General features: G+C 43.0%; 1 protein-coding gene across 4 annotated transcripts in view; it reads left to right on the forward strand.

The window, feature by feature from the left end:
- The window catches only part of MAB21L3 (mab-21 like 3), a 57,387-nt gene extending 29,991 nt beyond the window's left edge, over nucleotides 1-27,396 (forward strand). Inside the window, exons 1-7 of one of the 4 annotated variants that reach the window (XM_017869803.1) lie at nucleotides 4,268-4,345; nucleotides 4,904-5,164; nucleotides 13,483-13,623; nucleotides 16,623-16,914; nucleotides 20,077-20,255; nucleotides 20,751-20,945; nucleotides 25,441-27,396. In XM_017869803.1, coding sequence (XP_017725292.1) covers nucleotides 5,117-5,164; nucleotides 13,483-13,623; nucleotides 16,623-16,914; nucleotides 20,077-20,255; nucleotides 20,751-20,945; nucleotides 25,441-25,674 — 1,089 coding nt within the window. In that variant the 5' untranslated portion in view covers nucleotides 4,268-4,345; nucleotides 4,904-5,116 and the 3' untranslated portion in view covers nucleotides 25,675-27,396. Of the gene's footprint in view, nucleotides 1-4,267; nucleotides 4,346-4,443; nucleotides 4,581-4,633; nucleotides 4,708-4,903; nucleotides 5,165-13,482; nucleotides 13,624-16,622; nucleotides 16,915-20,076; nucleotides 20,256-20,750; nucleotides 20,946-25,440 lie in introns of those variants that run through there. The other 3 variants (XM_017869805.1, XM_017869804.1, XM_017869806.1) reach the window with 3 other exon arrangements.
- The last annotated feature ends 407 nt before the right edge of the window (nucleotides 27,397-27,803 follow it).

Genomic DNA, 27,803 nt, shown 5'->3' on the forward strand with positions numbered 1-27,803 from the left:
CGGGATTTTTTATTTATTTATTTATTTTTTATTTTTTATTTTTTTAGATAGGGTCTCGCTCTGTCACCCAGGCTGAAGTGCAGTGGCATAATCTCAGCTCACTGCAACCTCTACCTCCTGGGTTCAAGCAATTCTCCTACCTCAGCCTCCTGAGTAGCTGGGATTACAGGCGCATGCCACCGCACCCAGGGAATTTTTGTATTTTTAGTAGAAATGGGGTTTCACCATGTTGGTCAGGCTGGCGTTGAACTCCTGACTTCGTGATCCACCCACCTTGGCCTCCCAAAGTGCTGGGATTACAGGCGTGAGCCACTGCACCCAGCCCAAACCAGGATCTTTTATGATGTATGATTTTGTAACTAGAACAGGTCATCTTTGCTGCATAGAGAGCTGGAGTTGACAGCACTGGTTACTTCTCATTGTTTCTTGTTGACCACAAGGCTCTACAGTGGTAGAATTGTTGGTGTTAAATAAACTTTTATTTTCTTCCTTCAGTCTAATGTTGGGGAACTAGGCCTTTCTGTATGTATTGTGATAATAATTGCAGCTAAGAAATAATGTACTTTTAATTGAAATGGCCAGATGGAGCCATGACGTTTACAAAGACATGGTTTTTGCTTCTAAGTTCTACATGGCATGTTCTAATTATGGGGCAGTTTTTCAGCATTCCTGACACCTTTTGGCTGTGAATAGTGGCTTCCTTCAGGTACACGACATCTTATCCTGTTTTGCACTTTCCGAGTTGAAATCCGTCTTTCCAAGGAAAATTTCCTTATCCCTTTTCTACTTTTGTTGTGTTACCAAATGAACTAATGGGAGCTTACTCATTATTTAACTTTACTTTTCTCACTTTATCTTATGCCTGCAGATGGGAGATCGAATGGGATTAGATTGTAGAATAAGAAAATAGTTCACTGTCATTTAGTCATTAATTCATGCATGCATTCATTCATTTATTAAGCAGCTGCTATATGTCCAATACTGTTTCCAACAAGGTAAATCTTTTCCTTCAAGGAGCTTTTGGTACCACAGGAGCTAGATACAAGCAAAGTAGCAAAATGCAGTATGATAAGAGCTAAAGTAGTAGTTTAGCACTGGGAGGCCTAGGAGCATCATACAGAGTCCCCCACTCAGTCTTGAGAATCAGAGAAGGCCCTGGAGCAGGTGGCAGCTAAGACAAATCTTGGAGAAAAAATAGAAGTCCAGTGAAGGGGTGGAAGGTAAGGGGAGAGTCCAAGCCATGAGCATTGTTGGTGCAAGAGTTCAGAGAAGATGGTGAGGGAGGAGTCTTTCAGGGAACTGTTACTATTTTAGTATTGCAGGAATGCAGAGTGCAGGGGGGAATCTTGTGCATAGTACAGTGTTGCTTTAAAAAGACAAATTAAACAAATAACCCAAACAAGTTAGAATACCCCAGATAAGTTATGTACTCTTGCATCCACCACAGACCCCCATCCCTTTCCATTGTTCTACTCTATCCTGATTAATTTTATTACCCACCTGGCCTATATAGTCATTTGTGTTTGGGTTCCCTACCTCTGAACCCAGACCAAAGATCAAATTCAAACTATCTCAGTTACCATGTCAGATGTGAAAGGAAAGACCAGCTTTTTGATGGAGCTGTGAAGAGCAACCCAGTGAACAATCCTACCCACCAGGTAAGACCAGGAGAATTACTCACATACATTAAAAGAAGGATCTTTCATATGGAACCAACCTAATTGTGCATCGACCAATGAATGGATAAAGAAAATGTGGTACATATACACCATGGAATACTACTCAGTCATGAAAATAATAAAATTATGTCTTTTGCAGCAATTTGGATGGAGCTGGAGGCCACTATTTTAAGTGAAGTTACTCAGGAATGGAAAAACCAAATTCCTTATATTCTCACTTATAGCTGAGAGCTAAGCTATGGGTATGCAAAGGGATACAAAGTGGTATAGTGGACTTTGGAGACTCAGAAGGGGGATCTGGGAGGGGACTAAGAAATAAAAAACTACATATTGGGTACAATGTACACTACTTGGGTGATGAATGCACCAAAATCTCAGACTTTAGTACTATACAATTCATCTGCATAACCAGAAACCACTTGTATGCGAACAGCTATTGAAATAAAAATTTAAAAACAAACAACAGAACCAAACAACCCTAAAAAAAAATATCTTTTTCCTCAGGGAGTGAAATGAAGTATAAACACAAATATTTATTGAGGTCTTATCATGTGCCAAGTACTATGCTAAATTTTTTTATATCGAGCCTTTCTATAAAAGAAGATAACAATTTAAGCAGTCACAGATGCTTGTATATAATGAAATTTATAATCTGTAAGGTGATTTTACACACCTTAAAATATTATATTTTATTTACTGACATTCTAATCATGCCATTTTGCATAATGTTTAATGCAAACAAATAAACATTCAGTAACGCTTATTGAGGGTCAGTTGTGTGTTAGGTCCTGAGGCTTCTCTGGAGATACAGAATAGACTGGCCCTTGCCTCAGGTTGTTCACTACTGTGGACTTCATCACATCACAGATGATTGTCTCTGTCTGGTATTCTGCATTGTCAGATTTAATCTGAGTCATCCTGGGATTACAGGAAATCTTTTAAAAAGTCAGAGTTTGTAACCCTGGCTACTTTAACAAATTTGCATGTGTAGGGTTGATTTGGATCAAGCTAACCTTCCTCCTTCTTGCAATTAAAATCTCAGACACTAAGTAAATCAGTAACCAACACTTCTGCTGGTAAACCAGGGCTAGCATCATCTCCCCGGGACTTCTCAGATTGACAGCCTAGGGTTTTGAATACCTTGTTAACCTAACTTGTAATAAGTTCTTAGTCTTCACAATGGAAATTGAGCCAAAGCAGATTTACATTTCCGTACTTGCATTTGGTGTGAGTCATGAGAAAGGAGAATATTTTCTGAGGAAGGAAGAGAACTTGAGCTAACTTTGAATTTCCTCAGTGGCCTAGCATACAAGTGCCTTAGGCTTACTGTAATTCAATCCCTTTTTGCGGATCCTATATCCAATTACCCAGATATATACATCTAAAAAAAGCTTGCCTTCATCAAACTGTCAGACAGGAGCTGTCAGAGAGTCTGTATTTGTAGGACTGCCCTATATTTCAGAGCATTTGTCCATAAGGAACTATATCATGGAGTAGGGAACTGAGTTGTGCTCCCACAACACACCTATTCCCTGGATATGACATCCTGGTAAAATCGGACTGTGTAGCTTCCCTGAGCACGTGATTATTTCTTCGTTTCCCAATTGCTCAGTTGGCCCTGTTAGCTGCTTTCCCTGCTCACATCTGGCAATTGTCGCTGGATCTTAGGGCAAGAGAATATTCCAGTTATAACATTTTGATCAGCTGCAGTACTGCAGCAATCAAGATAGGGCAGTCACAGGTACAAAAATGATGAAAGTTTGTGCATCTGATGACAGGTGTCTGGGGTAACCCTCAAACATTAGGAAAGACCCTACCGGAAGAGAGGGACTCACAAGTTAATGATTACAGTGAAAGCAGAAGTAACAACAAAAATGAGCACATGAGAGAAACAGTGGGACTTTGGTGATGTTGAAAATGAGGTGGAGGTGGAGAAAGAATTCTTGCCGTCTGTGAAAAACAAATAGTTTGGCACTACTATGATAAGAAAAGCCCAGGGAATAAGATTTTGAAAAATTTGGGAGCACTTAATATAAAAGAAGGAAATTTAGAATTACATATAGAAGCAAATGGAAAATCAAGGCTGTTTTGAGAGGTGCTATCTGAGGGTCATTGGAGAGAATGTAGCTTTACAATATTTATATCAGGCTGTGCATTGGCAGGAGTTCTGTAGAAGGTGGACTGAAAGCTGGAGCTAATGACATGGGTGGGGCACAGAGCAGCTAGGGAGCTCTGATGTGGCTTTTGCTTGGGGCAGAGTATGGGAAGATACGTAAATGCTGGGGCCTCAGATAGTGGAGTGGCCCTTGTGGGCAGCACTTACAGGTGGGCTTGGAAACACTTGCCTTTGGAACATTGCTCAAAAGTGAGCAGTGCTCCCAGAAGGACTACAATTTCTTTAGATTATCTGATAGCAGACTCTGTGATGTTTACCAGCTTCAAGGAGATCAGACCATTGTGAAATTTTTTTTTTTTTTTCTGTAGTAAAACTAGCCCCGGCCAGCCCAGCTGGGAATTTACTGCCTGAGCTGTTTTCCAACATACATTTTGCTGGCAAAACCAGACGTGAGTGTTCCCTCGACTCTCAAGGGATCTGTTTACACTGACTTTATTTTTACTGCCAGCTTTCCAGTTGGAAGAGGGAAATTACGTTGAAAGGTCAGCAGGTGAGCAGAAGGATTCCTGACCAGCCATTCCTGTGGGTGTGTGCCTGTGTGCACTCTGTGTACGTGTGTGTGCCTGTGTGTACGTGTGTGCCTGTGTGTACGTGTATGCATGCTTTTCTAAATGCCAACCGTTGTGCTCTGCTCTGACTGACAAGACCTGATCACTTGTTTGTGGGCATAATGATGGGTGCCAGGCTGGTTGTTGGGCAGTTTCCTATTGTTTATTGTAAAGAAGGTAAATCAGTCTGTGGGATTTTCTGGATTGGAGAGCAAGGGGTGTTTACTGTCAACAGGATAAGGACGAGGAGGTATAAGATACTGAGTTCCGCGGTGCATCTAGTGTCAGGATAGGAGCATAAAAGGTGAGGAGAAACCAACTACAGGGTATTTCTGACTTGGGTGGAACTTTTAAGTACTTGGGTGGGAAATACAATTTGGAAAATTGCTCTCTGGTCAAAGAACCAGTCAGTGTAGCTAAATAAGGTATTATTAGGTTGGACTCAAATTCAATGTTATCAACTCTTCTTTCTAAATTCTTTTTTTTTAATTTCCCAAAAGATGACAGATGGATTTTCACAATTTGGAAATAAAAACATGAATGAAGGGTTCGGAAGGCAAGTCTCTGGTCCATTACACACTTCCAGAAAAATTTAGTACCCAGAGACTCACATTACTGGGAGTGCTGTTTACTCACAAGTGTTGCACTCCATTGAGAAAAAAAAACAAACAAACCAGGAAGTTGCTGTTCTACTCAGGACTGACCAAGAAGCCATGAAATCCCTTACTGTGGGAGGCTTAGAAGATTGCCTACTGAATAAGGTAAGGACAGACCGGGTCTCCCCCGTGTACCTCCTCCCCATTCACACTGCTTCCAAACAAACCTTCGTCACCGAATAAGGTAAGGACAGACCGGGTCTCTCCCATGTACCCCCTCCCCATTCACACTGCTTCCAAACAAACTTTCATCACTGAATAAGGTAAGGACAGACCGGGTCTCTCCCATGTATCCCCTCACCATTCACACTGCTTCCAAACAAACCTTCATCCAGAAAGGATCTCAGGCTGTTTCTAAAAGATACATAAAATGCTCCTCAGAAAACAGACTGTCCCCCCAAAACAATGTTGGGGGACTTAACATATCTCAGCCTTACTTCTCTTTGAGGGTCCAGTGTCCAGAGACTTACTGGGTATAGAATGGAGAGTTGGAATCTGGGGAACGGGGGAGAAACTCCAGCTCTGCCACTGACACTCGTGTGGCCATGAGTCACTTAACCTGCCTGAGCCTTGGCCTTCTTCTCTGTAAAATGGGAATAATAATAGGAGCTTCATGGGGTCATGGAAAAAGAGCTAATGAAATTAAAACAAAGCTTTTAAAAAACTCTGAAACTACTAGGTTTTTAAATATTATTATATTTTTAGTACACATCAGTTAAGAACTTAATTTCTTCTAGATGGTCTAGATGGTCATGTCAAATGTTAGAACTTAAAGGAAACTTAAATATTATCTAGTTTAAGTCTTTTCATTTACAGATGAACTTACCAAGGCATGATGTTAATGTTAAAACCAAAATATTTAAATTGACTAAGAAGTAGGCACTGGTCTGCAGTTTTCAGGCCTTTACAAGTACAAAGGCGAAGATCGTTATCATAGTGATAAGTAAAGTATATTTCTTAGGCAAAACCATTAAGAGAGATAAATCAGGACAGCCTGGGATGATAAAAACTAGAGTAAAGAAAGTGATTTCCCATTATTCCTCCCTTTGAGGACTCTAAATGAAAGAGATATTGGCTGGCATTTTTTTCATGGGTCCTGTATTTTTTGTAAGAAAAAACTCCAAAATTTTTAGCGTGGTGTTCAAGTAACTTGAACTGCTCTATCTTTCTACCCTCTGCTCCCCCTGCATTTCCAATGGCAGAAATTCTAAACAGTGTTTGATATGTTGAATCCAGCTTGTGCTCATGTTTTGTTTGGCCTGTAGATTATTTCTAATGTTTTTCACAAACATTTCAAGATAGATTTTGCATAGAAATCCAGATTTGTGTCTTTCCAGGGGAAAAAAAGTCAGAATATTTGGCTACTACAGGTCCCAATTTCTTGCCTGGAAACCATGTGCTGGGGCTGAGTGTTTGTTAGCCAGAGCATGTGCTGGCCAATTCTCAGGAGGCTGATCACTTCTGTGTCTGACACTTGCTCCTGGCCCCCGCTGCCTCTCTCACATGTGTCGCCTACTCCATTCCTGTAGGTGGTTGAGTCTTCCATTTCTGCCCAACAAGAACTGGGCCCTGAGCAGGCCAAGGGCCCTAGCTCCTCCTCGCCACTTTTCTGGCTCATATTCATCCTTCAAACTCAGAGTCCACTTTCTCAAGAAAGAGTCCCTGACACCCCAGCACAAAATGATTTTGCCCACATATTCACTCCCGTTATAATTAGCATTACTGGCACCATTTATTTGATCATGAGTTTGTATATCAACTCCTGACACTTTTCTATTATCATCTTGGTTGGCAACTTACATGTCATATCATTTCATTCTTGATAAGTTTCTGGAGGGGAGAACAGTGTCTTGCATGCCTTTCTTGCCTTCGACATTCAGAGTATCTTGCACATATATGATCACAAATATCTTTAGAGTTCGTTAAAGATAAGGCAAGATTGGTGTGGAAGGCAACAGGTCAAGGTGCATACAGGATCTCATTTAATCTAATCAACAACTATGTGATGTACATATTGCCTCCGTTTTTACAGAGGAGGAAACAGAGGCTTGTGGAGATTAAATAACTTGTCCAAAGTTACACAGCTAAATTGAGAGGGCTCTGAAGTTTCAGCCTTGTCTTTTTTAGTCCAAAGGCTGAATGTCCTCTGCTAAACTCCTCTATATCTCTGCAAACACATACTAAGCACCTGCTTTGTGCAAAATACTGTGCTACGGTTTGAGGGTAGACCAAGGCCTGAGATGTGGCCTGCTAAATGAGAGAGAAATTTTGGTTTTGGTCTCTAGGATAGCCCTGTCCCATCTGCAGATTTTGTACATAACCCCAAAGGAAGAAGGAGGGAATTTCATATGCAGTCAGGCAAGTGCTTAATATAATGCATAGTAGACCATAAGGGATGCAGTAGAGATTTCAACAGATTGCTGGAGGAGAACAGAGGTGCATTAGTTCTGACGGGAAAGGTGTCTTACAGAAAGAAGAGTGGAGACAAAGCCTTGGAGGAAGTGTACGGTTATAATAAGTGGACAAGTATAGGAAAGGTCTTCTGGGCTAAGGGAACCTCATTCAAACATTCAAGATATGTTTCATTCCCAGTCACCTTTTTCTTTTGGGGAGACAGAACAGGGCAGTGGTTACAAATATGGGCTTTGGAAGGATATGTTCTGTAACTTACTAACTTTGGGAACTAGGCATATTATTTAAATGTTCTGAACTTTGGTTTCCTCAACTATAAAATGGGGATAATCATAGCATCCATCTTAAAGAATGATGGGTAGGCACGAATGAGCCTTCGACATTAGGATTAGTCTAAAAAGGAGGGGTTATGATGATGGAAAGCCTATGGTCTCGTGTGTATCTATCACTGGATTTAACTTTCCATTTCTTTACATTATTAGCCCCTGAAAGACAGAGATGGTGCCAGTTTTTGTTTTGTTGAAATTTTTCTAACTGATGATTGGATTTAATGAAATTCCGGAATTAGAAGTCTGACTTCTTGTTTTCTGGAAGGAAGTCCTCAGCCTTTTCTTCTTAGTAACACTCATTGGGAATGACATACACATAGGCTGTGTGGTCATGGGTGTGACCAGGCCTGTGTGACATTCCTGGCATGCTACTTAGCACCACCACTCTGTCTCTCTCGCAAGGAAGTGTATCGGAATGCAAGTGAGTCAGAGTGATATTATAGGGGTTAACCTTGAATCCCCGTAATTTATATTTGAAACAGTAAACTATTCACAAACTTGAGCTATTAATAGCAGCAAATGACTTGTGGGGCAACAATGAGCCTGATGCTGTGGTTAAGGAGGAGGAAAAGAAAGCGGCCCAGGATGGGACATGGACCTGCGACAGCATGGAGACATGCCTGGGAAGAGCGAGGCCCAAACAACATTTGTTTCCATGTTTTGCCATGAACTGAGTTTGGTGACAAGGTTGCCTCAAGGCTGCCTTGAGGCTGCAACTGGTATCTTGCTGGCTTCCTAAAGTTTGAGAGGCAGTAAAGGAATTCCAGGGTTGGGCTTGCAACGGGTCGCTACTTGTGTTAGAGCCTCCTTCTTTAGATCACTGTACAGCTACCCCAAGCCCCACTGCCTGCTTTTCCACACCCTGAAATGAACTTCTTGCTGTATCTGTTTAGGGTGTGGCCAGAATAAGTGGAGAGAAACAGTCTGGGGGTTCTGTGTTGTCACACCATGAGGGTGACAAGAGGTGTCTGGGACTAAGCCTGGAAACCCCCAGCACAAATCACTTCTGGGGCTACCAAATAGCACAGTGATGCTGTGTGGGTAAGAACTTATGCAGGAAGTGTAGCCAGAGATGTGGGAGGGATGGGGCTGCCCATCACCTAGAGAAAGAGGCTTCCACTCAGGTCCCACAGCAGGGGCATCACTGTCTGGCCCTTGCTGCATGACGCTTTGTGCTTGTTAGATGCCGGAATAGTTGCTGATGCCCAAATACACGGAGACTTAGGACTCCTTATTTCATGAGTCTTGACTTTAAATTGAAGGCATTTTTAGGTTCAGGAAGAGGATAAAGGGTAGGCAGTACTGCTGGTACATCAGTACTTAAGGGTGTGGCAAAGTCTGATGTGAAAGAAGTGTTGGAGAGCCTGTCTAGTTCTACCTCTAACTGCCAGTGTGATGTTAGGAAAGTCACCTTGTCACTCTGATCCTCCATAAAGTCACACCAGACAAGGCAATTTCTGGGGTCTCTTCCATTTCTAAGATCCTGAGTCTAAGTTGCAGCAGAACTGATGCAGGAAGAAAATTAAAACTGGAATTTGTGGTTCTGGGTCTCAAAAAGCATTCTCTTACTCTGACTTTCACCTTTGGCAATCAAAACAGGTCATAAGGGTGAGCTAATAACCTGTGTAACAAGTGAGAGATTATAGTTGTTTTCCAGGAGTGTGTGACCTTGTCCTGCTCAGTGTGATCTTGTCCTGCTTGTGTGATCTTGTCCTGCTTGTGTCCTCATTTCACCATCAAATGAGGGCACAATTTGTAGAACAGATTTACAATGAGGTACTTTTTCCAATAGGCTGCTCTTCACATGTGTTATGTGCATACATACACACACATGTACATACATACACACATGCACACACACTGTTAAGCTTCTATTAGTTAAAAATGATTTGATGGTGATGAATCTTTCATTAGTTTATTAACTCAGGAAACAAAATACATACATATATATATATATATATATGTAGCCACTGCTATGTTACTAACATTCAAGTTCTATGGAATTACATCAGCGGGGCTGGCAGATTCAGGAGGCTAGTCTTGGTCTCCAACACATTCTGAGAACTTAACTGTTAGAGAATACTATTTCTCAACCACTCTGCCTGTAATGTTCTATCTAGTTAACCCTTGTATTACTTTTCCCCACTGTACCTGCTCAGACTTCAGGTCCCTGAAGTTGCCTAATATTCCCTGTTCTTCCACTAGCTTTATCCGTTCTTTATTCAGGCTGGAAAATATAGCCCACTACCAAAATCCTCTGTTGCTTTTATATCTTTCTCCAGCTTTTGCCCAGCAAACTCCAATCTTAGCACCTCAACTCTTACCTTTGGAGGGCTAAGAGATGGTAGAGAAGATCTCACAACTGAGCTTACTGATATCCCACAGCATCAGGGACCCAGCCTCAGCCAAGTCTTGATACTGTCGGGTTATCTTTACGCATGTACCTAAACAATCTCTTATTCCTTATAGCAGCTATTACAGCAGTCTATCGCCTGAAATCTCTTGCCTTCCACTTCACTCTTAGCTCATTAACATCTCCCACTCTATAAAGAACATAGCAGACTGGAAATCTCTCTGATTTTCACTGCCCCCTGCCCTTTTATCTGTATCTGCATGCAACTTTTTCCCCTTCTTTCCTTCTGCTACACCAAGATGAATTCCTCACGCAGGTTTCTGGATGGTTTTGCTTACCAAATGGTAAATCCTTACCAAATGGTTTTGCTCTCTGCTACCTCATCTTTCACCACTGACTCTTTTCTCTCAGCATTTAAACATGTTTAAGCCTGTGTGTCATTTTGTAAGGAAAAAACAAAACAAAACTGTTCCCATCCCTGTTGTTTTGGTTTTCCCCATAGTAAAAGTTCTTGGGGCCGGGCGCGGTGGCTCACTCCTGTAATCCTAGCACTTTAGGAGGCCAAGGTGGGCAGATCACGAGGTCAGGAGATCGAGACCATCCTAGCTAACCTGGTGAAACCCCATCTCTACTAAAAATACAAAAATTAGCCAGGTGTGGTGGTGCGAGCCTGTAGCCCCAGCTACTTAGGAGGCTGAGGCAGGAGAATCACTTGAACGCGGGTGGCGGAGTTTGCAGTGAGCCAAGATCACGCCACTGCATTCCAGCCTGTTGACAGAGCAAGACTCTGTCTTAAAAAAAAAAAAAAAAAAAGTTCTTGGAGGGGTTGCTTACCTCTGTCTTCACTTGGTTGTCTTCCATTCACCCTTAATCCACATTTAATGCCCACCTCTCCCCCACCATTAATGCCAGTGCCCAGCGTTCCCCCAATGCAGCCATCCTATTCTAGCTGTCAGACTCCATGGACATTTGGGAGTCTTAACTTACTCAGCCACTTACTGTTGACTTTGTTCTTGAAACTCTTCCTTTACTTTCGGGACCTCTCACTGTTTATTCTCCCACTTCACCACCTCCTCTAAGGCAATTGTGTTCTAAAAATATCACAGGAACAATTGCACAGGCATGAGGAGCACAAATTCTCTCTTTGTGCGCCTCATGCCTGGCTCAATACCTGCTATTTTCTCTTTCTAGAACAACTTTCATGCCCCCTTTTTCCTAGCTAACTCCTAGTAAGCTTTCAAGATACAACTCCAACACACTGTGCCTCCAGGAAGGCCTCCCAACCTCCAAACTGGATGAAGTGTCCTTTTTCTATGTATTCATAGCATCTGTGCAAACCTCTACCTTGCACTAGATTGCAGTGATTTTAATTTCCAGGTTATTTGTCTTGCTTTGTCAAGTTATCTGTAAACCTCATGGCAACGTGTGCACAGAGCCCAGCATAAAATGGATGCTCCACTCAAATTACTCAAGTGGAATTGAATCACAACACAGAGGGGAAGTCCTATGCTGGAGAGGACCCTTAATTTTGGGCTTCTAAAACCTTTATTTTTGTCATTTGTTATTTTTCTCATAATAGCATCCCCACACTTATGTTCTATACAATTTGTCTTCGTCACTACTGTGAATGCATGACCACGTCTATCTGGTGCATTGCTGTGTTCCAGCATGTGATGGTGCCCACCACAGAGGATGTGTTAAAAAAGTTCTTATTGATGAATTGACCCTATATGTGCTATACAACATGTGTACCAGTAGGTGCACAGTCACATTCTTAGTCCGTGAACATATGAAGTTCACTTGCTGGTTGATGGGAAGTATGAGTGAGATCTCAGGTAACTGGCCTGGTTGATGACTTAGTTTAGGAAAACAGGAATCTCTTTGACTTGGGCTTTTTTTTCTGGCTGTCGTGATCAGTTTATGGGTGTCTCAAAATGACTCTAGAATATGTAGAAACAGCCGTTATACCAAATTTGGAGAGAATATAAAGATTCATGGATGGGTGTTAGATTGTGATGTATCAGATATTGCCTGAAATTGGCCCCTGGCTGAAGGAGCCTCTGAAGGAGAGTCTCACTGTTATGACAGCGGCTTGCAGGTGCCTCCTGAGCAAGATGACAAAGCGGCCCCTCCATTTCAGAAAAAAACTTGCAGACCCTTCCATCTCTTATTTGGATTTTTCTGTGTCTCTCCTGGAGTTCACTAAAAGTTCCTTTGTGTTTCCCACAAACATCTGTTTCCCTAAACTTTAAGTATCTGATTAGTGTTCAGTTTTCTATGAGAATTTCCCAATTCTTCCTAACTCGCTGTGGTAACTTTCTGTCAGCAGAAACATGCCTTTTCTTAAGGGTCTAGAAGCAAAAGGCAAGGGTGAGTACAGAGGCAAAGAGAATCATCATTTACTGATGACATCAGTGGGAAGCAGGCTGCGGGGTGCTGATACATGTTAAGCAGTTTAATATTCACACTGTGGGCAGCAGGCATGACGATACCATGGTAGAGTCTCACCATGGTTCACAAAACCCTGTGTGATGATCTGGCCCCTGCTTTCCTTTCCCAACTCACCTCCTATCACTTTCCGTTTGCCAGATCCAACCACAGTGGACTCGCTGCTAGCCTTAGAGCATTGCCTACGTCAGAGGAGGAGCATGGAATCTGCTCTCCTAAGCTGTCTTCAGCCTCACTCAAATGTTACCTCTTTAGACAAGTATTCTTTGTCCATTGTCCACCCTAACTAAAATAGCTGCCCCTTTATTCTCTAGTCCCTTATCATATTTTATTTTTCTTCATGGGACTTATACCTGATATTATAACATATACACACACACAGACACATATACACACACACACACACACACATATATATATACAGGAATACATATATATATACACATTTATATGTGTGTCTGTGTGTGTATATCAGGTATGATGCTATATATTATATTGATATATATTATAATTATATATTATGTATTTTATCTACATGTATTCCTATATTTTCAGCTAGAGGGCAAGTATCTACATTGTTCACTGTTGTCTTAATCACTGTTGTGTCCCCAGCACCTGGCCTGGCACCTGCTACATAGTAGGTCCTAGATAAATATCAAATGAATGCATCTGTTACAGAAAAGAACATTGAGGCACCAACAAATGTCTTCTCAGTGGAGTCAGACCTAAGTCCATCTCCCCGGCGTCTTGGGAAGGCGGAATTTTTGAGCTGAACTCCCTCAGTCACCGCTCGCTGTACCCTTGTCTCCTCACTATCTTATGCCAGTGCCTTGGGGCCCACAGAGGAAATAACTACCTTCGCTGGTCCTTCTCACACTCAGGTGGACTTGAGGCGCCAGCAGATTTCCCAGGCTATGGAGGAGGTGCAGAAAGTCATTCATCATTTGACCACAAACATCAGCAACCAAGACATTAGATTTCAAGCTGTGCCTTACTCTGACACATACAATGAAAATATTAAGGTAAGCAAGTCTCACTGTCTCTAAGTGCTACCAACAGAGCCAGAACACTTGGGCAGGTGAATCTCAGTGTGTGACAGATGCTTGCCTCACTCAGGATACTCATAACAATTCTTGTTTTCACAGGTACTCTTAGTTTTTACTATTTACAGTCTCATGTTATACATGTCATTTCAGCCAGCGGCATGGCTTATGCCTATAATCCCAGCACTTTGGGAGGCCGAAGCAGGAGGATTGCTTGAGGCCAAGAGTTTGAGACCAACCTGGGCAATGCAGTGAGACTCTGTCTCTTTAGAAAAAGAAGAAAAGATAGATGTTATTTCCTTTGAGCCCCCACATTCCTAGATGAGAAAAAGTAGGCTTAGAGAAGTCAAATGACTTGATCAAGTCATATCAGGCACTAAAGCCAGAACTCACACAGAAGCTTTTGGTTCCAAAGCACATTCTGCTGTCACAATCAAAACTCAGTTAAATACACCTTCATTTATTAAGCACCTACTTAATAGATTGGAGGTGTGGTGGAGGGAACTGAGGGCATCCATAAGAAGACCATTGAAAGTCATAGTCTGTGGGTTGCAGATGGGGAAAAGAAAGTAGAAGAGGTGCCACTGAGAAGCTGCAGGAGCAGGCTGGCAACCCCTCTGCCTGCTAAGGAATCCCACCCAGTGTAAGCCAATGGGTAACACCAGCATTCAAGCAGCACAGTAGTGAGGGCAGAGCTGAACACACAGAAACGACCTCACTTAAACCTGTAAACGACCTTGTGGAAAAGACACTCCAGTTATTTCAATTTTAGAGGTGAGAGAAGTGAGATTCTGAATCATTCTGAATCTCCATCATTCTTTATCTTGATTTTTATTATGCCACATACCTCTTTCACTTTGTATTAAATTTGTATGTACTCATGGCCCATTTCTCACAACAGACTGCACATCCCTTGATTGTAAGGACCATGTTTACCGATTGTTTTGTTCCTAGCACCCAGCATGGTGTGTGGCACATGGTAGACACTTAACATATGTGGAATGAATGAATAAATGAATGAGCAAAAGAATTAGTACCTGAGCAAAAGACCATTGCTGGCCCATTACATCTCAAGTTTGGTGGATGCAAGAACCACCCAAGAGATGCTGGGATTTGTGGATTTGAAACAGTCAGATTGTAGGAAATTAATCCCAGGGTGAAAAATATAAAACTAGATTGAATCCTGGAATGCTAGAGCATCACTTGCCCAACTCTCCCACCCAGGCCAATCTAACTTGGTCACGCATAGACCAGTGACTGGAAATAGAGATATTACATTACTTTTCTTAGCACTACACCCAAGGAAATTTCCTTCCGTGGTCCTACTTAGAATTCATAGCTTAAAATATATCTTGCATTTATATATGTCATGTCTTACATATTAAGTTTCAAAAATAGCTACAGCATAGCATATAAAATTGCTTTTAACTTAGATCAAATTCAACAAGTTTTTTTGTTTGTTTGTTTTTTAAAGATAGGGTCTCATTCTGTCACCCAGGCTGGAGTGCAGTGGTGAGATCATGGCTTACTGCAGCCTCAACCTCCCAGGCTTAAGTGATTTCCCACCTCAGTCACCTGAGCAGCTGGGACTACAGATGCAAATGCCACCATGCCTGGCTAATTTTTTTTTATTTTTTATTTTTTTTTTATTTTGTAGAGATGGATTTCGTCATATTGCCCAGGCTGCTCAACAAATATTTACTAAGCACCACTTACATGACAACATGATAGTTCTGCTTTTGAATTCACATGAAAGTGAATTGAAATAATGTACAGATCTGAAATTCCAGGGACTTTGGATGTTTTTTTCCTCTTTTTAAATCCAGCTACCTTTCTGTGGGTACCAGAAGTCATGTGGATACATCATCTAAAACATCAAACTATTGTTTTCTTAGAGTTAGGCAGAACCAGCTGGGGCTGATTAGGACATTCACCCCTCAATGGGTCAATGACTGGCCCTGGGCAAGAGTTAACCGAATTCCATGGTCAGAGCTTTCTGTGAGAAGGAGGCAGCTGACTCACAGCTGAAGGTGTGTGTGAAGTGGGACATGGTCAGAGTTCAGGCTCCTTTGGCTGCTCTGTTTACCCACTTGTTCTGTCTCTTGGCTGCTGGTCTGCCTGCTTTCCCCCAGTCATTGCTTCACTGGTTCCTGGAGAAAGGGATTAGGTGGATTCTGATTGTTTGCTTTTTTTTCTTTAAACTTAGAATTATCTCAACAGCTCACATTGTCTCAACAAATAAGCTTTCATTTTGCCTTTGATTTTGGAAGGGTTAGTCATGAACACTGACCATGGGTCATCAGTAAAGGCCCCCCCACCCCCAAAAAAGGAGACATTTTACAAAATCTTTTAAACTCCCTTCCTGTTACTTCCCACCTTTTATTTGTGTCAAAACATTCACCATTCCATGTCATTCATTGTTGACTGAGTGCCAGCCCAGGGTAGAAAAATAATAACTGAACAAGCTGTCCAAAGACCTAAACTCGAATTCTGACTCTTCTACTTACTGGCTGTGTGTCCCTGGGGAGATCTCCAAGCCCCTCTGCATCTTGGATTCCTCATCTGGAAAATGGCAACAAAGCTCACCTTACTGTGTGATTGTGAAGTTGAAATGGCCAAATGCATTAGAATTGCAGTGTCGCATCTGCAGGGAACTCCATGCATACTCATTCTTCTTTCTCAAACTTTAGGCCTCCTCTGGAGTTCCTGGTCCAGCTCACTGTCTTTACTTGTATAGTCATAAGATAATAAACTCAGTGAGCTAATGTACTTGCCCAAAGTATTTACAGTGATTCAGTAGCAGAACAAAGAGGTAATCCACTGGTAACACCCAGGTCTATGTCTCTGTGTATCTGGTCACACTGCTGAGGGTGGAGTGGTTAAGAGAGCTGCCTGGCGAGACAGGTCAGCTCCCAGGACTTCCGTTACCTCCCGAATCTGTGTATTCATGCTTGTTTTCAATCCTTTCCTGACCCTAGGTTTTGGCCCCCAGTCAGTTCCTTGTCACAGTCCCAATAAAAGGCCTGGCTGGGTACAGGGAGGCCAGGGAGCAGCGCTGGCGGTACTACACCCTGCAGGGCACCAGGCTGCCCTGCCCGTTGCGGGACCCTGAGGGTCTGCAGCAGTGGCTGGAGGTGGAACAGTTTATGAAGAGCCTGTGGCAGTGGCATGAGACAGACGTGAACATCGACGGAGATATTGTGCCCGCTAAGGTCCTCCTGGTGTTCCGGAAGCTGGTGGAAAACGCAATTAGAACCTGTCACCTCTCAGGTGAGCTTATCAGGAACAAGGGCAAGGGTAATTGCTGGCATTCCCCTTTCGCTCTACAAAACCTCTGTTTGGGTGTTACCTGCAACTCACAGCCTACATTTGAGAAAATAATCATGTGCTCTTCACATTTGTTTAATCTTAATAAGATGAATCAGCTTTTTTCCCCTGCCATTGATGCACAGAAGGTTGGAATTCATACTAACAAAATAGTGTTGTGGCTTTGAGAAAGTTACTGTGCTGGCATAGATATAAAATGCTGTGGATTATGCACCTTAACCAGGCTTAAAAACTTAAGCATATTTTTTTTTAAAAGGAAATTATTCATAAACCCCAGGTCTTCTTTATTAGTACATTTTTACTGCAGCACCTCCATCTGACTGCAGTACCACAGTGTGCTGAGATTCCACATTTGGAAACCACTAACTTGAACCAAAACACAAAATCCAGGAGCCAAAAGAACTGACTAAATTTGACAACTCCAAAGTCTTAAGCTACTGTACAGCATACGCACACACACACACACACACACACACACACACACACACACCCTTTTTGTTCACACAAAGTGAAAAGGTGAATTTCAAACTGGAAAGAAATGGCCAATTTTCTTAATTATATAATTAGGAAAATAAAAATTTTCTCAATCTATAAACCAATAAGAAAAAAGATGAGCTGACCAATAGAAATAATTACCAAAAAAAAAAAAAAAAAAGAAGGAATCACAGAAAAAGAATACAAATGACTTGCAAAAATAAGAAAAGACATTCCATCTAATGTATATTTCAACATATATTAGAATATACCTCATGTTGGGTACATTAAAATACCTAACAAGTTAAAAGAAATGAAAAGTTTGATCATGCTTAGTGTCGAGTGGGCATGGTGAAATGGGTATTTTCGTGTTGTTATTAGAAGTGGAAATTGGTGTCTCCTTTTTAAAGAGCAAGTTGTCTATATTTTATTTTCATAATGTGCTCACTTGACAATTCAACAATTCCAGTTCTAGAAATATATTTCTACAAATACACAAAGAAATATGCACCAGAATATTCTCTGCCATAGATTTTATAATAGTAAATAGAAGTAATCTAAATGGCTAACAAAGGAAAATTGGCTAACTTAAATTGTGCTGTGTCTGCCTACTGGACTACTATGCAGTCTTACAAAAGAACAGGCATATGCCCATGCATACATACAGAGCTATGAAAAATGCATGGGCTAGATAGTTAAGTGAAAAACCAAACTGCCAAACAATATGAGATTCCATCTGTGTGAAAATAAAAAGATGTATTCGTACATACATTTGTTTGTCTAGACAGAATAGTTCTGAAAATTTTCATAATGGTAATAATTTATGTTTAATAGATTTTTTACTAAGTAGAGTAAGTTTCATGGGTTATTTAATTTAATCCTCATAACCACACAATACAGTAAGAATTCTTTTCCTACCTGTTTTAGGGATGAGGAAACTGAGACTTAGAGATTAAGTCACTTCTGAAGGTTGCACACCTCGTAAGCAGAGCCAGCTGCAGAGCAGGGTGGGGGCCAGTGGGCTGGCTGCAGCATCGACTCACCTCTTATGCTGTGTGACATTATTCATAGTGAAAGTGCAAAGCAGAGATTCAGACTGGGCAAGGTTGATGAGACGCTTTTGGTAAATAATGCTAAAGTGCCAGTTGTCATGTTCCTGTCTGGGCAGCTCTGATGACATGCAGGCAACAAGCCCTTTATCCCACCTGGGCCAGGGAATGTTTCCATTTTGAAAAGCCTAACACAATTAACATGTTTCCATTTTCTTCTCTGTGCAAGGAAATGCAAAATAATAGATTCTGATCTATTTCAAAAATTGGGATTAGCAAATAAGGATGAATAGATCCTGATCTATTCAAGACTGCTTATCTTTATCTGCAATGAAGACAAACAAACAAACAAAAACTGTATCTTTTGAAAGAAGAAAGAGCAAATTGGAAATGAGGAAATTATAGTATGTGAGCTGGAAAACTACTAGATGCATAGTTTTCTCTTCTTCTCTTTTCCTGGTTGGAAAATGAGGCAATGGCAGCTTCTTTCAAATCACTCAATCCTCTGAAACAGTGGCTGTGACGTGCTTTGATGTACTTTGTGGTTACAGGGGTTTCTGATGATAGATGCCTCTGAGGCTCGGCTAGCTGAGTGGATGGTAAAAACAAATACCATCTAAGAGACTGAGGCCTAGATAAAAGACAGGTGAAGCCGAATTTCACCAAAGGCATATGAATAAATAAGGAGGCTGATACTGTCCCCAGCCAGTGTCAGAACATCTAGGTGAAGAAGGAAAAAAAAAAAAAATGGCATTAGCCTTCCCTATGTTTGCATTACTCTGAAAACCAACATTTAGATATTTGGGTGGAATGGAGAAGGATATAGAAAAATAGTTAGGTTTCATTTTACAGTAGCAAATACAGTCAGTCCCCAATTTGCCATGGCTCAACATATGATTTTTTTTACTTTACAAGGGTGCAAAAGTGATACATGTTTAGTAGAACCTGTACTTTGAGTACCCATACAACCATTCAATGAATACCATGAGATATTCAACACTTTATTATAAAAATAGGCTTTGTGTTAGATGATTTTGTCCAACTCTAAGTTAATGTAAGTGTTTTGAGCACATTGAAGGTAGGCTAGGCTAAGCTATGATGTTTGGTAGGCTCGGTGTATTAATACATTTTCAACTTACAATATTTTCAGCTTTATCGGGATGTGACCCCATCGTAAGTCAAGGAGCATATGTACTACACTTTTTCTTTTTATTCTATGGCTTTTACTTTCAGTTGAGCCTCTTGAAAATAATCTATTAATTTAAAAGAAAAGGTACCACAAAAGCCTTGGGATTGGGGTAGAAAGAAAAACCCACTAGCAATGAGACTTCTTAGTAATGCTCTGACGCTGGCTAGGTGACTAACCATCTGGTTTTGATGTCAAAACCTTGACCTGCTACAGGCGTTGTGATCCTTGACATGCTACAGACATTGTGATCCTTGACGTGCTACAGACATTGTGAAAGTTGCCACACCAGTTGCAAGATGCTGATCAGAGCAACTGCTCACAAATTTCTTGTTTGAATGCTTGTAATGTGCAAGCCTTTCTCTTCTCCTTATCCATTTGGTCATTTCCTGTCAGGTAAGGTCAGCATGCTAGGAAACCGCTCTGCAGTTTGGATTGCTGTGGAAACATCTGCATATCAGGTGGAATTGGAGCTGGCCCCCGCAGTGGAGATCCCCACCACCTGGTCCGAGAAAGCTCGGTGGCCTCGATGTCTGCAACGCTGGCCTTCCCAAGAGAGAGTGGAGTGCATCAAGGTATCAGTGGGCGGGACCCAGCTGTCCAGAGCAGTGATGCCAACAGCTTAACCAGTCACAGCATTACTGACCGCCAAAGAGTTTCAAAGGAAAGTTGAGGTGTCACTAGATCAATAGTTCTCAAAGTGTGGGCCCTGCACCAGCGTCACCTGAGAACTTGTTAGAAATGCAGCTTCCCGGGCCCCCACTCTGGACCTGCTGAATGACACCCTTGAACAGGGCCCAGCAATATGTCTTTTAAGGAGCCCTCCGGGTGATGTGATTCTCATGCATGCTCAAGTTGGAGAACTGCTGCAGGAGAGGAAGTGGGTACCACCTTCTAACTGTCCACATCCAAAGTGGCTTGTGGTCTCCCTGACACCCCCTTTTCCTCCCCACATAGGATGTGCTGTCTGCCTGGTGACAAGTTCCCCAGACCAGCGGACTGCTTCAGAAATGGCTTTCTACACCAGTGAGCATTGTTCTCATTTCCCAATGTTTTTCTCTTTCTCCCAGTCGTTTGGGTTTAACTTGTTGCCGTGTTCAAATTATCACTGGCAGCTGAGCTTCCTCCGTGCTGAGCAGGTGTTGCTAGAACAGCTGGATGAGGATGGGGGCTGCCGTAGGAAGTGTTTTCAGGTCATGAGGCAGCTGAAGGAGGACGTCTGGTGCCCAGGGAACAGGCCGGTCATCACGTCCCACCATCTGCAGGTGAGTGTGGGGCAGGTGGGAGAAGGCCCAGGGGCAGCTTTGGATACATCATTCTCCCTGTGGCCTCTTTAGGGCCTGGCCAGAGCCACTCAGTAGGGCTGGCTTGTGTGAAAAATGAGGCTCTAGTATCTACATTTGCCGTCCAACAAATGCCTACTTATTATGGAAATATGTAAGCTAGCACCATATGGGAGTCCACAACACCCCTGTCCAGGGTAAAATTTCCTCCCTTCCTTCCCTTTTTCAATTCTCTTCTCTCCCACTTTTTCTCCCCTCTCACTTTTATTTTACCACCAAACCAACCTGAGTGCCCACTAGGTGCCAGAAACCCTGCTGAGGTTCAGAAATAAATTACAAAATGTGATTTGTGCCTCACACTTTGATGGCTTTATGTTTGTGCCAGTCTTAGAACCCACTGCTTCCTCATGCACACAGACCCACTAACACAGAGGGAACCAGGAAATGCAACACAGAGGTTACCACACACGTACTGCCACACACCTCTTTCCAGGGTCCAAATCACCAGGCAAGGATTTTCCCTTGCTCTGCCAGCACCTGCCTCTCCTTGCCCTAAACCCAACAGCACACATCCATTCACGCCTTCCCTCACTCATTCAGCAAGTGTCTATTGAGATTACTCTGGGCCAGAGGCCTGCCCCAGTACCTGCTGTGGGCTCAACCCCTGCCAGCACAAAGGTGAACAGACACAGATGTGGTTCCTCACTCTGTCACTTCTGGTCTAGCATGGGAGATAGACATGGGTAAGGCAAGCCAGTGGGTGCATGTACAATCACACAGTGAGGAAGCACTGGAACGGGAGGAGCATGGCTCTGTGAAGGCTCAGAGCAGCAGAGCCTGACCTGGACTGGGCAGTTAGGGGGGCCTCCCTGGGAAGGGGGCCTTTGACCACCCTCCCGACTCCCTCTTTCTCAAATAGTGGACCACACAGAGTGAAGCAGACTCTCATGTAGCAGTTCTGTGCAGCCTGCTGGGGTAGGGAGGTAGGAGACACTTGCAGGACACCCCAGCCAGCCTAGCTAGTGTGGGTCTAGGAGCTTCAGCCCTCCTCTCTGGCCCCAGAAAGGATGGACTGCCTTTCCACTCAGGTAAGCACAGGTCCCTGGGGCAGTCACCTATCTGTGAGGTGCCTTCCTCACATACCTGTTCCTCCTCTCATTCGATAGACAAAACTCTCTTCTTGCCCCATGTTACTCCATCTGCTCTAAAGTAACTTCTTGAAGGACAGATACCACATTGGTCTTGTCCAGCTAGCATGCTGACCTTACTCAGTGCTCTTGTTCACTGGGAGGATGAATAACACCCCCAGTATCTCTCCCAATGCTTTGTACATAGTAGCACATTAAATATTTGTAGAGCAAATGAATGAGTGGCTTCATATCTTGCTCAACTTTTCTCTTCTTTTTTGCACAAAATCACTAATCTTTGCTTCAACTTCTTATCTTTCTGATAACCTATCCATTTTGACTTGCGGAAGAATCTGTTAACATCTCATTCACATGCACTGGGGCTTTTCTCTGGAGTTCCAATATTCTCAACGTGTCCCAAGCACACTCCCCTAAAAACATGCAGGCTGTTCTCCTGGATGGAGGGCATGTGCTTGCAGAAGATACTTTGATTTGTTCTGTGGATTTAGCTTCTCTTGCTTTCCTTTATACAGGCCACACTAGAAGAGGCAGAGCTGAGATGCAAACTCAAGTCTATCTCATATCAAAACCTCATAACCTTAACGATTGACTTCATTACCTCTCAATTAAGATGGATGGAAATACCATTCAGTGACATGAATATTTCAGGCATGATTGAATGGGGCCACCATGAATCTCCCAACCCATAGCTGCTTGCAAATCTGTACTCCCCACAAGGGCTGACTTCTATTCTGATAGTTCCTAAGTCACCTAGTGGATTTTAAGGCAACTCCTTAAGGATTCTGTTTCAGTCCTCCCTGACCCACCTGCATGGCACAATAGAATTGGGCATCCTCAAGGATGGGCATTTTTTTTAAGGGAGCTATTTCTGGAGTAAGATAAACACAAAGTGCTAACTGCCTTTTTCTCTGGTCTTCCATCCTTAGTCCACAGACAGAATTATCTCCCATTTAGGCATCCTCACCCTTGAAATGAATGTGGCTGGTGACAAACGTGGTGTTAGACACCATCCCAGATGATGACTTGAGTGTGCTGGATCCTTGCCAAGTCTTCATTCTGGGGAAAGTGGAAGAGGCTGGGTTGCAAAACAGCATTAGGAAGCTGTGGCACTCAGCCTCGCCTCACCTTAAGTCTGACACTCTCTTATACTGTCAAAAAGGCTCTGCCCCAAGACTGTTTCATATGAAGGAAAAGCTTATCTTTTATTGACTTATTTATTCCTAAAACCCACTCAAAGTACATTGGCTTGCTTGTAATGAGCTTAACTGCCCCAGTTTGCTTAGGATGATAAAAGCTTAATTAACAAGAGGAATTAACATTTTTTTCTGGTATCTAGGTTATCTTCACTTGCATGAAATTATCTCTAACTCATTTATTCATAATCATATAATCTAAATACATAGTTGCTATGAACTTACAACTGCTCTAAAAAATAAAGACTGTATAAAAATACTCAATATCTAAACCATAACATGAATGGATAATTCATTAATTCACTTATTCAATAAATGTTTATTGACTTCCTCTCATGGGCTAGCCTCTGCTGGGTACTGGATAGCTTAATAGTGGATAAAAATAGGCATCATTCACTGTTCTCATAAAGTTTATAATCCAGTAGGGGAAATGATACAATCAATCACATAAATATAAAAACTACTACAGTTGTCGCTCCTTCTTATGAGAAGTACATGGCTAAGAGAGTGTGCAGTGGCTGTACTAGGGAAATTTGATCTGATGGACAAAGAAGGGAAAGAAGTTTGTCCTATGCAGCTGAAGCAGGAGGTGCAAAGGCCCCATGGTAGAATGGAGCACGAAACAGCTGGTGTGGCTACATGAAGACAGCAAGGGAGGATACGGGTCAAGATGCGTCTGGAAAGGAAGGCAGGGACCAAACCTTATAAACCACACCATGTTAAGGATGATGTTTTTAGCTAACAAACAATGGGAAGAGCTTGAAGTATTTTAGATGAGAAGGGAAGTAGATGTGTATTGGCAGCAGTGTGGATGGTGATAGTTTGGATGGTGGCAAGAACAGCCTCTGATGAGATGGCTACTGCAGAGGTCCAGTGAGATGTGGAGGCAGTGTGGAGGGGGATGGTAGAATAATACTCGAGGTGAAGGTAAATGGGTGGACTCGAGAAATACTCAGGCAAGAGGATTGCAGGACTTGACTGGGGGCAGTAAGGGAGAAGGATGACTCCTAGGTTTGCATGTTGCACAACTAGCTAGTTAAGCAACTCTGGAGGCAGATCAGGTTTGTGCAGGAAGAGCAGGGGTTCAGTTTGGACATGTTGGGACTGAGATAACTTTCAGATACTCAAGAGATACACGGTAAGGAGGTCAGAGGAGAAGTCTGGGCTGGAGACACAAATTTGCAAGTCATTGATTTGTAGTGAGAATTAGAGCTGCTGTTGTGGAGGGAACACAGAGCTGAGGAATGAATGTACAGTGAGAGGAGAAGAGGGCCTAGAACTGAGCCTCCAGAAACTCCACCTCTCAAAGGCAGGCCAAGGAGTAGAAGCCTGCCAAGGAGGCGCTGTAATGCTAGGAGAAAACCCAGAGAGTCGATTGCTTGGAAGTCAAGTGAAGGATGGCTCAGGAGGGAGGGTGTGGGCGAGAGAACCAGGTCTGCTGAAAGGTCAGGTAAGGTGCAGGCTGACAAAGGCCTGTTGCATTGAGCAACATGGAGATCACTGGGCCTTGAAGAGAGGAGCCTTTGAGGATTAATGAGAGAAGAATCCATCTTGGAGCAGACTGAGGCGAGAAACGGGAGGAGAGGAAATGATGACAAACAATAGAGCTGACTCTCTGGAGAAACCTGGATTTGCCGAGGGAAGAGTGAGGGCAGGAGGCAGATGTGGCGTTGGGGTGGCAGGAGAGCTTTCAACTTGTGAAAAGCAGTTGAAGAAGAGGGTAATCCACCATATACAGTTCCTGGAAGATGGCATCCGGGACCCTGTGGAGGGATCAGCCCCACAGGCAGAAGAGGCAGAAGCAGGGAGGAAGAAAGGAGGGTGCTGCAGCAGGCAAGATCTGTCTGGTTTGGGAGGATGAGGGGTTCCATTTTCTCCATAAAGTAGGAGGCAAAGACATTGCCTGGAGTGGTGACATTGGAAATGTTGGAGGAGATTAGGGAAGAGGTGCGGGAGACCAACGTGTAAACTAAAGGCCCACCTGAAGTTGGGAATTGTGAATTCATGGTAGATCCAGTCTGCCCAGGCAACTCTTTTTCTCCCTCCTTCCAAGGCCACATAAACTCAATAATTGTTTCCCAGATATCCTCCTCCATTGCCTGAAACAATGTCTGACAGCACTTCTTCCTTCCACAGACTGTGCTCTTTTGGACCTGTGAGAAATATCCCCACTTTAAAGACTGGAAGGTCTTCAGCAAAGCGTTTCTGCGCCTGGTGAGGAAATTGCACAAGTGCGTGAGCCAGCACTTCCTGAAACACTATTTCGTCCGGAACAGCAACCTCTTTCAGTGCACCAACCTGATCGAACTGGACGCTGTGGCCCAAAAACTGGCCACCTTCCTGAAGAACCCCCAGATCAGCCCGCCCTGATGGCTGCCCCAGCCTGGGAGGCTCTTGGGCATTTTATTCTGGCTTAACCTTGTTCTTTGGATGGTTCCTCAGTCAGGTGCCAGGATCCTGCCTAGGAGAAAGGCCATGAATGGCAGCGGAAATTACATCAAACCAGTAACACTTCAGCAGGGAGGGAGGAAACTGTGCCCCAGGCTGTCTGGCTCCCTGGAGCCTCCCTGGAGCCCAGCAAGCATTTCCATCCTAGCTACCTCTCCTGGAGACGGCTCTCATCAGGCTTCCTCAGGCACAGATTTAGAACTGGTGACAGTTCTGAACTTAGTTTCCCTTGTTCAGGCTCTGATTGTCTCACAGTGAAAATGGAGACAGAACCCCTGAAAGACATGAGCCTACTGGCCAATACTGTGCCCAGCCCACCAATCATGGGTGCATTCTCCTGCCATTTGTAAAATGGGAATGTTAATGTGCCTACCTCTGAGCAGGGCTGTGTGCCTATGAGACTGTGCTGGCACCTTTTCAAGGGGAAGACATTGGATCAACACAAAGTGTTCCTGGTTGGTTGAGCAGCTGGTGTTTGCATCCTGGATCGGTACCCACAGCACTGACACAAAATTGCACCTGTTGAGTTAGCGAGCCTGTGCTTTCTTGCTGCCTTCCAGCTTCCTTAGCACGTGGGTCAGTGGCTCCTGAGGTTCTGTCTGCTTCCCTGGTATTCTCTAAGCAGGGAGGGGAGTGGTTTTGATGACAAGTTTAAGTCAAAGATGAAAGTACAGCTGTTGGCCTGATCCCAACCGTAGCCCTCTCTTCGCTTCCCAGGCCATGGGCCATGGATGGAACTTCCTTATATATTTATGTAAATAACCTAGTACTATGATCTGCGTGGAGTGACCTTAGGTGTCTGTCACCACTCATTGTGTTCCTTTGCTCACTTCATTCACTCACTCACTCATTGACAAATAATGCTCATTAGGCACTGGGAACACAGCAAAGAGCAAAGTGGATGAGGACCTCCCCCTGGGGATGCCGCCTAATGGTGGAGACAAGAAATGAACAACGGATAAACATGCACAGTTATTACAGATGGAAGCAAATGCTCCGAAGGAAATAAACAGAATGTTGAAGTAGAGTCCACAGAAAGGTCCCTAAAGGATGAAAATGCAAATAGCTGAAGGAGAAGGAAAAGTGACCAAAGGCAGGCCTGGCGGGGCTGGCATGAGTCAGAGCACCTGGCCTTGTAAAGCCAGGAAGGAATCAGTATTTTATTCTAAGATCAAAGGTGTGACATTTGGCCTCTCCAGAAGCAGAGGAGTATCATGATCTGACTGCATTTTAAACAATTGTTCTGGTAACTGCATGAAGAAGGTCTGGGGACTCACACATGAGCCAGGAGCTCTTGAGCCACCCATTTGGAATTTCACAGAGGCGCACAAGGCAGCCTATTCTGTGTGGCACAACTGATCAGGAATTCTAGGAGTTCTCGGTGAGATCAATGGTTTTGTTCTGGCATTTATGTAATGCTTCTCAACTCAAGGGGGCTCCTTTATTACTTTGGAATGTTTTTGCCCACATATCTATACCAAAGATAAATTTCTAAAACATGAGCTACTGGTTTTGTTTTGATGAAAATTCACATTTGAAAATAAAATGATTATTTTCAAAAGTACTGCAACCAAATGGTGGGATCCCTAGGCTATCGCATAACAAATAGTGATTTTTAAAATATTGAAAACAAGTATTTCCAAACCAACAATGAGTTTACAATTTTTGAAAACATAAAGGCCTGGTGCAGTGGCTCATGCCTGTTCTGTAATCCCAGCTCTGTGGGAGGCTGAGACAGGAGGGTCACTTGAGACCAGGAATTCAAGACCAGCCTGGGCAACATAGCCAGACACTGATACCCCATCTCTACAAAAAATTTAAAAATAAGCCAGATGTGGTGCTCAGGAGGCTGAGATGAGAGGATAGAGACCAGGAGTCTGAGGCTGCAGTGAGCTTTGATCGTACCACTGCACTCCAGCCTGGGTGACGGAGTCACCGGGAGGGAGACCCTGTCTCTAAAAAAATAAAAAATAAAAAAAGAGCATATGAAATGATGAACAAACTAGCATTTTGTTAAATCATCAAAACTTGTATTTTAATTCTCATATTCT

This window comes from Rhinopithecus bieti, unplaced genomic scaffold, assembly GCF_001698545.2.
Source record: "Rhinopithecus bieti isolate Rb0 unplaced genomic scaffold, ASM169854v2 scaffold_3040, whole genome shotgun sequence".
Lineage (NCBI taxonomy): Eukaryota > Metazoa > Chordata > Mammalia > Primates > Cercopithecidae > Rhinopithecus > Rhinopithecus bieti.